This window comes from Nicotiana tabacum, chromosome 12 (genome assembly GCF_000715075.1).
Source record: "Nicotiana tabacum cultivar K326 chromosome 12, ASM71507v2, whole genome shotgun sequence".
Taxonomy (NCBI): Eukaryota; Viridiplantae; Streptophyta; class Magnoliopsida; order Solanales; family Solanaceae; genus Nicotiana; species Nicotiana tabacum.
Window position 1 is genome coordinate 8029267 of NC_134091.1, and position 14687 is coordinate 8043953.

The 14687-nt window shown below is 37.0% G+C and overlaps 1 protein-coding gene across 1 annotated transcript; it reads left to right on the plus strand.

The window, feature by feature from the left end:
* The first annotated feature begins 170 nt into the window (after positions 1-170).
* LOC107778404 (aldehyde oxidase GLOX1-like) lies at positions 171-1921 on the plus strand. Its single transcript, XM_016598657.2, has one exon. The coding sequence runs from the start codon at positions 171-173 to the stop codon at positions 1806-1808; it is 1638 nt and encodes a 545-aa protein (XP_016454143.1). The 3' UTR covers positions 1809-1921.
* Positions 1922-14687: the final 12766 nt, after the last annotated feature.

Here is a 14687-nt window from a genome sequence, read left to right on the forward strand (position 1 = left end):
TACTAAGATACTATATATCACGTACCCAAACTAGTATATAAAGGACATTTCCCATCTCACAATTTCATAACACATTCCTCCTCTCCTAAAGAAAAAACTCACTTCCTCATCCTCCTTTTGTTGTAAAATTTTCCGAACGAAAAAAGAAAAAGAAACAAAAGTCATAGCTCATGGCGATTAGAACAACAATTCCTCTTCTTAACATTCTATGGCAGTTGCTTTTGCTTCACCAGAACTTGGCTGACGCTGCGGGTGGCAAGTGGCAGCTACTGAAGTCCAACATTGGCATTTCAGCCATGCACATGCAACTCCTTAATAACGACAGAGTCATAATGTACGACCGTACTGACTTTGGGGCATCCAACATCTCATTGCCCAACGGCAGATGTCGCAACAACCCTAATGACCTCGCCCTGAAAGTCGATTGCACTGCCCACTCTGTTGAGTACGATGTTTCCACAAACTCTGTGCGTCCCCTCATGGTCCAGACCGATGTGTGGTGCTCCTCTGGTTCTGTCAACGCCGACGGTTCTTTGGTCCAAACTGGTGGGTTCAATGACGGTGAACGTATGGTTAGAGTAGTCAAACCATGCAACACTTGTGACTGGCAGGAAATGGGAAGTAACCTAATTCAGAGTCGATGGTATTCCACCAATCATATTCTACCCGATGGAAGGCAAATTATAATTGGTGGTCGTAAGGCTTTTAACTACGAGTTTTATCCCAAAACTGCTTCAACCAACAACGTATTTAGCCTACCCTTTCTTCAGCAGACTAATAATCCTAGAGAAGAGAACAATCTTTTCCCGTTTGTTTTTCTCAACGTGGATGGAAATCTATTCATTTTTGCTAATGATCGAGCTATCTTGTTCGACTACAAGGTGAACAAGGTGGTGAAAACGTACCCACAAATACCTGGTGGTGACCCAAGAAATTATCCAAGTTCGGGTTCTGCAGTTCTTCTTCCGTTAAAGAACTTGCGGGCACAAACGGTTCAAGCTGAGGTTTTGGTGTGTGGTGGAGCACCAAGAGGATCATACCCCAAAGCGGACAAAGGTGAATTTATAGGTGCATTAAACACATGCGGGCGAATTACAATTACCGACCCGAATCCACAGTGGACCGTGGAAACAATGCCATTAGCTCGAACAATGGGTGACATGGTAATTTTACCAGACGGAAATGTCTTGATCATCAATGGAGCCGCGGCGGGCACTGCTGGATGGCAAATCGCTAGGAAACCGGTTTTGAGTCCGGTGATTTATCGACCCGATAACCCACTTGGTTCTAGATTCGAGGTACAAAATTCCAATACCATACCCAGAATGTACCACTCAACAGCAGTTTTACTCCGAGATGGCCGGGTTCTTGTTGGAGGTAGTAATCCAAACGAGTTTTACAACTTTACCGGAGTTCTTTTTCCAACGGAATTAAGCTTGGAGGCATTTTCACCATCCTATTTGGATCCAGAATCTTCTAATTTGAGACCACAGATCATTTCTCCCGCTTCCCGTCATAAAACCAAGTATGGGAAAAGTGTTAACATTCGGTTTACTGTTTCTGGATTACTAAACACAGATTTGGTCAAAGTAACAATGGTTGCACCAGGGTTTAATACTCATTCAAATACTATGAACCAAAGAATGCTTGTGCTATCAAGTGGAAAGGTGAGAAGGATTGGAAAGTCCTCTTACCAAATCAATTTGATCTTTCCAAATTCTGGTAAATTAGCACCACCTGGTTACTATATGTTGTTTGTAGTTCATCAAGAGATACCAAGTGAAGGAATTTGGATCAAGATCCAATAGCCACATTGGATTCTTCATCCCTCTGCGTATAAAGACTACATTTTAATTTGACATCACTTAGGTGTAAATTTTAAGTTTTTCTTCCACTTCTACTTTCTTTTCTCCTATTATTCATGTTGTTCCTATCCACCAAAAAGAAAAGAAAAAGTAAGATTTAGGGTTTATTTTGTTATTTACAGGTTGCCTTATAATAAGGTGTGATGACTGATGGAGACAATCTTTTCTTGATTTTGACAAAATAATTGTAAGCATGATAACATATTTGATTGTTTGTATTGAAGATATTGCAATCATTATGCAATAATAAAACACTTGTTACCCTGTTTAATTTCCTCATTATCTTATACCAATAATTTTCTTATCTTGAAGATATATAAGTCAATGATCTGCTAATTTAAGAGGGAATGATAATTGCCACAGTCTGTGGTGGTATATCAATTAATATATATATATATATATATATATATATATATATATATATGACCATGCTTCTTCAGCGGCTTCTGTCTTGATACATTTATCTTATTAATGAGACTATAAATTGAAAAATGTATATTTGTATAGAGCATTCTTTTAATCGACCAGATTGACCTTCATCTAAAATTTAGATTCCAAATCATATATTCATATTTAGTTTTTCATAAGGATGACATCAGTTAATGAAGTTTGTTGAGATTTTTCTCATTTAAAATTTTTGTTTGTTTGTAGCAACAACAACCCAGTATAATCCCACTAGTGGAGTTTGAGGAGGGTAATAGGTACGCAGACCTTACCCCTACCCCGAGGGGTAGAGAGGCTGTTTCCAGAAGACCTTCGGCTCAAGAAAGTGACAAGAGACGATATATTAGTACTATACATAGATTCATAATAAAATAACATAAAACAAAATAAAATAACATACCATAACATAAAATAAAAATAACAACAGTATAAGAAATATAGGAAGTACGAAAAAGATGGAAGATATAATAATATCCAGCAGATAAAGCCCTACATCAGTAATTGACCAGTCGCATCCTAAGACTAACTCCTAAATGGCTAGTCTCACTTTAGTGCGCTGTAGAAATACTCACACCTTCCCCCTAGCCTACAACCTTAATGCTCGACCTCCACAATTCTCTGTCAAGGGTCATGTCCTCAGTAATCCTAAGTCGCGTCATATCCTGCCTGATCACCTCTCCCCAATATTTCTTAGGTCTCCCTCTACCTCTCCTCGTGCCGACCACAGCCAGTCATTCACACCTCCTCACCGGTGCCTTAGTGCTCCTCCTCTGAATGTGCTCAAACCATCTGAGTCTTGCTTTCCGTATCTTGTCCTCCATGGGGGCCACGCCAACTTTCTCTCGAATATCTTCATTCCTAATCTTATCCATCCTTGTATGCCCGCACATCCACCTCAACATCCTCATCTCTGCTACTTTCATCTTCTGGATGTGTGAATTCTTAAATGGCCAACACTCGGTCACATACAACATGGCAGGCCTAACCACTGCTTTATAAAACTTACCTTTTAGTAACGTTGGCACTTTCTTGTTGCGCAGGACTCCCGATGCTAACCTCTACTTCATCCACCCCACCCCTATACGGTGTGTGACATCCTCGTCGATCTCCCCGATCCCCTGAATAACTGACCCAAGGTACTTGAAACTACTCCTCTTAGGGATAACTCGAGAGTCAAGCCTCACTTCCACTCCCGCTCCATCGGTTCAGCCCCAAATTTGCACTCGAGGTATTCCGTCTTCATCCTGCTCAATCTGAAGCCTTTAGACTCAAAGGCCTGTCTCCAAACCTCCAGCCTCTCGTTGACACCACCTCGTGTCTCATCGATTAGAACTATGTCATCAGCAAATAGCATGCACCATGGCACATCTTCTTGAATATGATGAGTTAGTGGATCCATCACCATGGCAAATAGGAAAGGGCAGAACGCAAACTCTTGATGTAACCCCGTAACAACCGGAAAATGCTCGGAGTCGCATCCTACTGTCCTAACCCGAGTCTTAGCTCAATCATACATGTCTTTAATTACCTTAATGTAGGCTGTCGGGACCCCTTTAACCTCTAAGCAGCTCCATAAAACCTCCCTAGGAACCCTATCGTACGCTTTTTCTAGATCAATAAACACCATATGGAGATCCTTCTTCTTATCCCTGTATTATTCCACCATTCTCCTCATAAGGTGGATAGCTTCTGTGGTAGATCGCCCCGGCATGAACCCAAATTGGTTGTCTGAAATAGACACCATCTTTCGCACTCTCATTTCTACCACTCTCTCCCAGACTTTCATGGTATGACTCAGTAGTTTGATACCCCTGTAGTTGTTACAACTTTGGATATCGCATTTGTTTTTATACAACAGAACCATTGTACTCCACCTCCAATCTTCAGGCATCCTATTAGTTTTGAATATAACATTAAACAACCCAGTAAGTCATTCCAAGCCTGCTCTACCCAAACACCTCCAAAGTTCAACCAGAATTTCGTCTGGCCCGGTCGCTCTGCCCCTTCTCATCTTACGCATTGCCTCAATGACCTCATCGACCTCAATGTCCCTACAATAACTTAATTCATGGGGACTGTCGGCATTCCTCAGTTCACCTAGTACAATATCTTGATCTCCTTCTTCATTTAGAAGTTTATGAAAGTAGTTCTGCCATCTCCTCTTAATCTGGTCACCCCCATCAAAACTTTGTCGTCATCATCTCAAATATACGTCATAAAGCTTAAATTATTCAAAAAGTAAGTATCTCTCAATTCTTGAATAATTATGAGCTATTAAACCCCGAAACAAAGTAACTTTTACCTAAGATTTGAACTTTATAATGTTGGAACTCAAAGACAATCAGAACGGAAAGAAAGATTTAGGGCCCGTTTGACCACAAAAAAAGATTCTTTTTTTTTCAAAATAAGTGTTTGGCCGTGAAATTTTTTATTTTTACTTGAAGATGAATTTCGAAATACTTTTCGAAAAATTGAAAAATTCCAAAAAGCTATTATTCAAAAATTTCACTTCAGATCACTAACAAAAAATCAAAAATAGTCCAAAATTATATTCATGTCTAAATACAACTCTAATTGTTAAATATTATTTTCACTTGAATTTTTTTTGCTCTCTTCCAAAATTTTACAATTCTTATGTCAAAACGCCCACTTAAATTGGTGATGCTAAAAGAATGCATCGACACTATAGTTGATTGTTGGGCCATATTTGTGGATTGGAGGTCCCAAAGAAAGCATTGACCCAATAGTTTGTTGGGCCATCGCCATGGCTAACGAAATCGGGAGAAATTCAAAAATAACCAGATTTACAGCTAGTCGTTCAAAAATAACCCAATTTTAAAAGTAATTGAATTTTAGTCACTTTTTATGTAAAGATAAATTTGAGCAAAAACACAGTTCAAAATCCGGAAAATACACTAGTATATTACACTCGAGTTTCAACATAAGTATGCTTGAACTCCAGCATATTATACTGGAGTTCCGGGATAAGTATGTTGGAACTCCAGCATAATATGATGGAATTCCAGCATAAGTACACTAGAACTCCTGCATAATATACTGGAGTTCCAGCAAGTATAATTGTCCAGTATAATATACTGGAGTTTGGAGCACCGATGCTCGAGTCTCTAATATATTATACTGGAGTCAGCAAAGTATACCGGTCCAGCATTATATACTGGAGTACATACACAAGTGCACTGAACTCCGGTATATTATGCTGGACCGGTCTCTGTTGCATCAAAATAGTGGCTATTTTTCATTGACTTCGTAAACGCTGGCTATTTTTGAATAACCAATCCGAAAACTGGCTATACCGTGCTATTTTTACAATGAAATCTGGGAAGTATATAAATAAATGAGATTCAAATTTTAAAACACTTTAAACTTCACATTTAATATAGTTAATTCGTGTTATAACATAGCATATATTACATAACAAGTTAGTATATGACTAACCAAGCTAGTGCAAAGAGGAACGGGATTGTTGATATTTCTATTCAAGATATCATGTTCTTCTAGATGATAGTAATCATGTTATTATAATTTATATATGAGCTTCCTCAAGTCTTGCCAAAGTTTAATTTGGCGATATTAGTCGAGCTTAATAATTTTAATTCTTTATCTTGTTTTAATATTTTATTTATTAAATGACTAGGTTTTAAGGCTTTAACATGATTAGCGACAATATTATTGATCACGGTGGTAGTGCGTGTGTAAAATAATAATATGCTGACACAACGGATAAATAGTAATTTAAAATCTTAGATCGTCCGAATTATAATGCCATATCTAGGAATGAGAATGAAAAATAATAAAGAAAATATCACAAAAACGTATCTATAATAGCTTCATGCATCAATTGCCCTCGTACGTGTCCTTATTCTTATATACTAGGGAAAATTACCAAAAAAAAAGAATAAAAAGCTTATTTTATATGTAAACGAGAGGCGATGTAAGGAATTAATCACTACACATGTTTAACATATATAAACCCATAAAAATGATAATCCATAAAATTTATGAACTCAAGTTATATGTGAAAATCAAAGTATAACTTTCTATCTTTTTTATTCGACGATATTTCTATTACCAAATTTTTTCAACTTCAAATAATTTATTTTAATTTTAAAAATAATTTTAAATTAACATAAACACCTCAAAGGGAACAAAAACACACACCTAATGAGTGGTCACCCAAAATTTAACCATGCCAAAAAGATGTTTGTATTATTTTTGTAAAACTAAACGGCAAGTCACCCTAAAAGTGTGCAAACAAGTGTCTATTTATAAAACTAAATGACAGGTTAATAATAGAAATTAAAGTCTATTTCATTCTAGGTTGTGTTTGATCCAAAATTAGGTTTAAATAATTAAATTTTCTAATAAAATAGGGTTAATCTTAGCCAATATTAATTTTTAAAAGATTATTTAACCGATGTCGTGGCAAAATGACACAAATTCCGTAGAAACAATAGTGAATACGTAATAACAAACAACATTCAATGGCCCAAAGGGGATATCATTAAATAGCAATAAATGATATATAATGGCATTTATGTAAATAAATGCAAGTCCGGAAATGGATGAAATTGTGTGATATTCCCTCTGACAATGATAAATGATTGACGAGCTTTTGAATATTTAGATTCTCCTTGGGTCATGGGAGAGAAGTTAGACAAAAATTTCAAGAAAATATGTTTTTTGTATGTATGTAATAAAGCAGAATCTAGAGAATATCATTGTGTTGTTCTTTTCAATGAGTGTTCAATCCCCTCCTATAGCTATATCTATTTCTATTTATAAGAGAACATGGCCATAAAATCATAATAGTACAGATTTTTGCAATATTCGCTGAAATATTCTCCTTAAAGTCTCATCCCTAAAACTAGATGTTACTGCTCCGTTAAGGAGAGTACTCGTCTTCAACCTCTAATGACTCCTCGACCTAGCCTTCCTCTTTTGTCGGATCACTTCGACCTTGTCTTCGTCTTTTGTCGAAATCATATTGATGACGTGTGGCAGCTGTCACACCTCCTTTTTCCGTACCCGAGAGGGTACAAGAGAGTTTTTCCAATTAAAGGACAATCGAAACGGGATTCGTTTATTTATTTCAGAGTCGCCACCTGGGAGATTTAGGGTGTCCCAAGTCACCAATTTTAATCCCGAATCGAGGAAAAGAATGACTCCATATTACAGTCTGCGTACCAGAAATCCGGATAAGGAATTCTGTTAACCCGGGAGAAGGTGTTAGGCATTCCCGAGTTCCGTGGTTCTAGCACGGTCGCTCAACTGTCATATTCGGCTTATTTATCTGATTTTTAAATACAATTATGAACCATGTGCAAATTTTAACTTTTTACCGCTTTCATAATTATTATTATTATTATTAAGAATGTGAACATCGCTTAAAACATGTCTTTGGACTGCGTCACATGAAATGCACCCACAATCCGGAACATATTTTATTTGACGTTTTGGGATTTGGATTTGGGTCGCATGAAATGCACACCCAAGTTTAAGAAAGTAGATTATTAAACACGCACCTAAAGAGACTATCGTGTTATTATTTTGGGAAGGCCGTGAAATTCGCTAAAGGCCCTCCTGAATTCTAAGTAATTTAAAACAGGTATTTACTGAGGGCCCCGCAATTTGTATTTTTATTCAGCGAGGCTCATCTCATTCTTATTTTTTTTTAAAAAAAAAAGGATATCCTATAGCAACTACGTTTCTTGTCGCGTTTGTCTCTACTAATTTAAAACAGAGATAGTCCTAGTTAATTACATGCTTGCAGATTTTATAGCGGGATTCAAAATGCTTTTACATAATAAGAAAACGTGGCTACGCGCACAGATAGTTGATCGAACATTATGGGCCCAAATCCAGCTCATGCGGGATGGGCCAGAACTGGGCCACTGTTTATCCGGTGCGGGCCTGCTTGGTCTATTTTGACCTGGGCTCGACCCCTGTGAGGTTGAGGCCGTGAACTTGTTCTTTGTTCTACAGGCGTGGTTTATCAGTTATAACGGGACAGTTTATTAAAGGGAAAAACAGTTAACTAATGATGAATAGTTTTCGTGCGCTACTGGACATGCTAATCACAAACACAATTAATTTCTGAGCTACAACCTACTACATGATCGAAAATTTTTATCCAACAGCCTACACACACAATTGGATGTCAAATTACCCTACATTGACAGTTTCTATGTGTTAAGGCTAACTCAGTATCCGAACAAAAATGTAAACTATCATACATCACATATCATTCAGTGTAAAGGCTATACATAAAATAAACGATCTTCAACTCTTCTCTTTGTATTCATACTCAACTTCAGATTACATTGACAGTATTAGTCGTGTACCTGGATGTTTGAACAACAGACAAGAGAAGAAGAAAGATGTCAGCAACGGGCAACCAAACAGCAAACACAGCAACAACAACCAACAACAATAACCAGCCTCAATTATGAAGCCTTCAAGTGATAGAGCACCACGCAGAAAATCCCAGAAAACAGAGTAGAAACAACCGAGAAAACCAGAATGTTCACGGCAATAGCAACAGCAATCCAATGATCACAAATAACTTGGCAAATAAACAACAACAATTGGCCAAGACAGCTTTTACCAGCTTGAATTCTTATGTAAGTTTCAGACAGTGTTTGGTTACAATATTCTGAGAATTTATGTTTCTTTCTTTCAACCTTTTTTAAGAAAAACTTTCTCTCCAGGCTCCAAAAAAAATCCCCCCCCCCCCCTTCTAATAGAAGGTCTCTTCTTTTATAGCCTAAACGCAGCACTTTACAGTCTGTTTGACAACTCAGAATTCCCCCTCCCTGCTGTTTTTCCACTCAGCTATTTTAAATAACCAAAACTCCCATGAGATCCCTGACAGCCCCTCTCTATTTTGTTGTTAAAGTGTCTTAATCTCTTATTTATTTAGCCAAAGTATGGGCAGCAGGAATATAATCTGACAGCACATGCTGTCCAATTATTTTAATTCCTTAACAGCTGACCATACACATGTTGCCCACAATCTGAACCAAGTAAACATGCCATCCATTTAAGACCAAAGTCTGAACTGCCATTATAACTTACCCCCTAAATGTTTTTTTGATTCAAATTGAACAAAATCAATAGGCAACACAATTCAGTTCCTAATGGAATTCAAATACGATCACAGCAGAAACAAACAACATGAATCAAGTTGTTACCATTAATGGCTGAAACTAATTGACGACATACATCGACTCGACTATATTAATCGTAACACATAATAATCAGTCGTTCATATAAACAATACGTACAGGGTCCTGAATGGCTTCAGACAACTTTTGTTCAATTACTGGGAACCTATATGAATTAACTATTGGACGAACCAATCTAATTGACGAGCATGTATATCACCAGATGTATTCACATACAGAGAAGAACAAACAACCAAGTAAAAGGTCTTTGTCAGAGGTGGAAGGAATTTAAGAAAAATACCAAAAAAAAACAAACAAACACAACAGAAACATGCTAATAAACTTAATCAGCATGCAAATGAAACATAAAAAGAAAAGAAAAACTTACTGAAAACTTTTAAGAAAAGTCGACCCAGGTCCGAATCAGATTTGGCCTTTTGAAGCCGAACAGACTTTAATCGGGGTGTTCTCAACCGAGAACACCCTGATTGAAGTCTATTAGACCCCAAACCCTCTATGAAACAAGTCAGATTCCCCAGGTTCTGGTGTTCTAGGGTTTGGCTCTTCAGATTTGAGATTCTAGGAGTTGTGGGTAGATTCGGACCAAACCAAGCTTGGTTTGGTCACGAGGGAGGTCAGGGGTGTGTCTGGTACGAATATGGTGAGGTTTGGTGTAGGTCAGAGTTCGACTCGAATCTTCAAATGAAGATTCGAGATGAAGGAAGGTGATTCGAGGCTAGGGGGTAACAGATTTGGGTTTGGGGTGGTGAGGTGGTCCTAGGGTGTTCAGGAGGTGGTCACCGGCGTCCATGCCGCCGGCTTTAATGGCGAGGGGAGATGGGGCGGCTAGGGTTCCTAATGGGAGGTCTGGGTTCGAGCTTGGGGATGACGGAAGGGGGGTGTTCGTATAGGGGGGCTGGGTAAAGGGTTAGGTTTATATATGTAACGGGTAATTAGATCCTGGCCGTTGGATGAATCGAAATTGATGGCCAGGATCCTTCACCTAATACGGAACGACACCGTTTGGCCTTGGTTGGGGGGTCGGTTCGAACTGGTTCTTGGGTCGGGTTTGGAAACGGGTTACTGACAAGGATCATGGGCCGTTGGATTGGATTGGTTGGAACGGCTGAGATGAGCAGTCCTTGAAACGACGTAGTCTTGGTATTGAACTACGTCGTTTTGATGACCTGCGGATGGGTCTTGGGCTGGCTGACTTGGGCTGCTTCTGGGCCTCAAAAATTTTGAAATAAATAGGCCCAGTCCGATTTCTTAAATAATTTGCACTCTTTTATTTTGTTTTCTAATTTTAAAATACAACTAAACTAAAATGAATTTGAAATACCCATTAATCAATACTTAACACAATTATTCACACACATATAAAAAAAACTTTTAAATGGTTAAATTACAACCTAGAAATGCATACATATTTTTTGTGAATTTCTTTTAATGACACATATTTTGTTCGATAACATTAAATAATAAAAAAAACATGGACAGAACCACAAATGACCAACAACACATGTTATGTAAAGTCGAAGATTTGTACAGCGCGGTCATTTGTCACTATTTTTGCTTTTTTTTTCTTTTAGAGTGATTGTTCGTGAAGCAAAAATCACGTGCTTACAGCAGCCTTCGAAGGTTCTCTTAGTATCGACATGATGTTAGATTATTAATTCGTGACCATAACAGAGATAAAGATACAATCACACAATCAATCTAGAGTCAGAGTCTAAGGAAGCGTACCGTTGAATTCCATAGATTCAGCAGGGACAACAAACGGGGATTAATCCTGAGACCAACTTCCACAATCCACTAGCTACGCGCTCTCACAACCCGGAAAACTTGACTGATGGGACGTCTACCGTTACCACGTATTCAAGAGGCAGAATACGCTAGGGTTTTCTAATAGCTAGGGAAGGGAGGTTGGCCTCTATTTATAAAGAGTGTCTAACCATCACAAGGCCAATAGTTATTGAGTCTCACTTATCCACACACATAATAGTTAATATTAGGCCTTTTATTTATCCATCACTTGGGCCACATCACTATCCTTTTAGGCTATAACCAATTAACGTAAGTCCAAATTCCAATATTCTCTCACTTGGACGCCAACGTTAATTGAGGACAAGAAAACAATTTTAAAATATTTGAGTTTTAAGAAAAATCATTTTGAAAAAAGATTTTAGACTCTACAATGGCCACACTACTCATATAGTCAATGATAGAATGACCCGTATAACAATCCATTAAGTCTCAATAGAGAAGACTAACAATGAACCATAACGGGCATCACACCATTTTAAGGTATGAATTCTATTTACGACCACATATGCTAGAATTTCTATCAACATGGATCAAACATGTGTGCTGATCATATTATCTTTCTAATCAAGGTGAATAGATTCACACCTCTTAAAAGAAATAATCCTCCAAGTGATATTATAACTATATCACATCAGGAGCCTCCAAATCAAATGATATAAAAATCATATCACCTTAGGAGGTTTCCCTTGTGCCTTACCCGAGATAATCAAGGCAACAAGCAACAAAACTCAAAGATATCATGAGTTTATGCAATGTCAAATTGAAATAAATAAATAAATTATCATGTCAGTCAATAAACATAACAAATATGAAATAACATAAGCTTGCATAAAATTAGAATTTATTAAAAGTAATATCTCAGTCAGTAGCTATGAAATGACTCCCACCGACTAAAGCACATCAAAAGACTCTAATATGCCCATGTTTTTAGCATGTTCATTAAACACTACAGGCCTAAGACCTTTAGTCAAAAGATCAGCCAACATAGATTCTGTGCTAATATGCTCAATACGTACATCACCTTCTTTTACCATATCTCTAACCTTAAGAAACTTAAGGCTAACATGCTTAGAGCCTCTTGTTCTCTTGTTATTCTTGGAGAAGAACACAGTTGCACTGTTGTCACATAAAATAGTCACCGGCTTAGATATAAAATTCACAATTTGCAATTTAGTAAGAAAATTCTTCATCCATACAGCATGTGATGCAGTCTCAAAACAAGCAATAAACTCAGCTTCCATTGTAGATATAACAGTGATACTTTGCTTCTCACTTTTCCAATAAATAACACCTTTTATGTGATCAGAAATGGATCTCTTCGTGATCATAAGGCTCAATTTGTTAGCCTTCATCCATTTATCATACTTAGCCTTTTCATCAGCAATGCTAGTAGTTGTAGGTTCAACAGATTTCTATTCAGTCAATGCAAAGTCCACGTCTATTAGACCTAACACTATTTCAATATCTTGTTTCCATTTATTGAAGTTGCTACTAGTCACGGTTTCAATGGAATTCAACTGAGTAGTCATGTTGCTAACAACTGTATAAGCAAACAACACAAAAAATAGATAGAATTATAGGCAGGAATATATTAAATCAAAAGAGTCAAAGACATCCATTATACCCCTCATTTGGGTAGAAGATGCAACTGCCTCCCCTTTTAAAAAATCAAGGAGTCCAAGGCATTCATTGAATCCTCACCTTTAGGCAAGAGATACAAAGCCTCCCCCTATTATCCAAGAGTACAAAGCTACATCGTGTCCTTCCTTTAGGTAAGAGACACAAAACCTCCTCTTACATCAAATTATCCTTATTCATTTAATTTATATATATACATGAGAATCCAAGATATTAAGCTTCATCATTTGGGTTGAAATGTAATATCTTATCTCATAAATTAATTTAGTGTCACTAGTATAAAAAAGGTAAACCTCCAACACTAGCATACACTCTATTAAGGACAATTTATATATGTGCATTGAGAATATTTCAATGACTCAAATAAACAGACCACTTTGGTGGAAACTATTTATTAATCATAATTTTCAATCCACGTATAATACTATTTCACATGTATAAAGTTTTAAGAATTTTCAATGACTCCAAATAAATAGACCACCTTGGTGGAAGCTATCTATTAATCATAATTCTTATTTAAACAATTCATGTGAGGAAAATAAAGACCATATATGTAAACTCATCTAATCGCTACTAATTTCATTCTCTAACATTAAAAGTCCAAAGAACCAGTAAGAGCGTTATGACCAAAACAAGATCAACATTCTAATTTATTATTAGAACAGAGTATTTCATATAATACGGTAACGGCTAAGTATTTGATCAACTACTGAATAGAAACTGAGAAATATATTAAAGGGTACAAATCCATAGAAAAACAATAGACCTTTAAGTCAATTATGCTTAGTAGGTTAACATTGTATGTTGGAAAATAATTGCATGGAGTTAATTTCATAACTAAAAGGACCAATCAAGTTCGTCTGAACAGAACTTAACAAAATTTAGCCCTCAATTAAAAAACGTTGTCTCATGCCCCCACCGTCAGAAAGTATCAAGGTTTAACTAACTTTGATACGTGATTTTATTTACAAATACCAACTACAAAATGTTACAACCCCTAATACATTGGCACAAAACAACCGTTAAACATTGATGAAATTGTTTTGGCGACAAACAATGACAAACTATTGTCGTCTAAAAATTACACAATAAAAAAAAATATTTCCGCTGGGAATAATAGATTGCTATATAGACAAGAATGCTTATAACAAGCCTTAGTGTCGAATCAATTTACCAAACAGAGAACGGAAAACGCAAAATTGTTACCCAAGATATATACTTTTGTTAACTCAAGATTAAATCTCGATCTTAATCTCTAACTATGGTGGCTCTGATATCAACTGCTAGATAATTAATTCGTGGCCACAACAGAGATTAAGACACAATTACACAATCAATCTAGAGTCAGAGTCTAAGGAAGCGTACCATTAAACTCCATGGATTCAGCAGGGACAACAAATGGGGATTAAGCTTGAGACCAACTTTCACAATCCACTAGCAACACACTCTCACAGCCCGGAGAACTTGACTGATGGGACATCTACCGTTACCACGTATTCAAGAGGCAGAATACCCTAGGGTTTTCTAATAGCTAGGAAAGGGGGGTTGACCTCTATTTATAAAGAGTTTCTACCCATCACAAGCCAATAGTTATTGAGTCTCACTTATCCACACACATAATATTTAATATTAGACCTTTTATTTATCTATCACTTAGACCACGTCACTATACTTTCAGACTATAACCAATTAACGTAAGTTCAAATTTCAACACATGACCCAAATATAA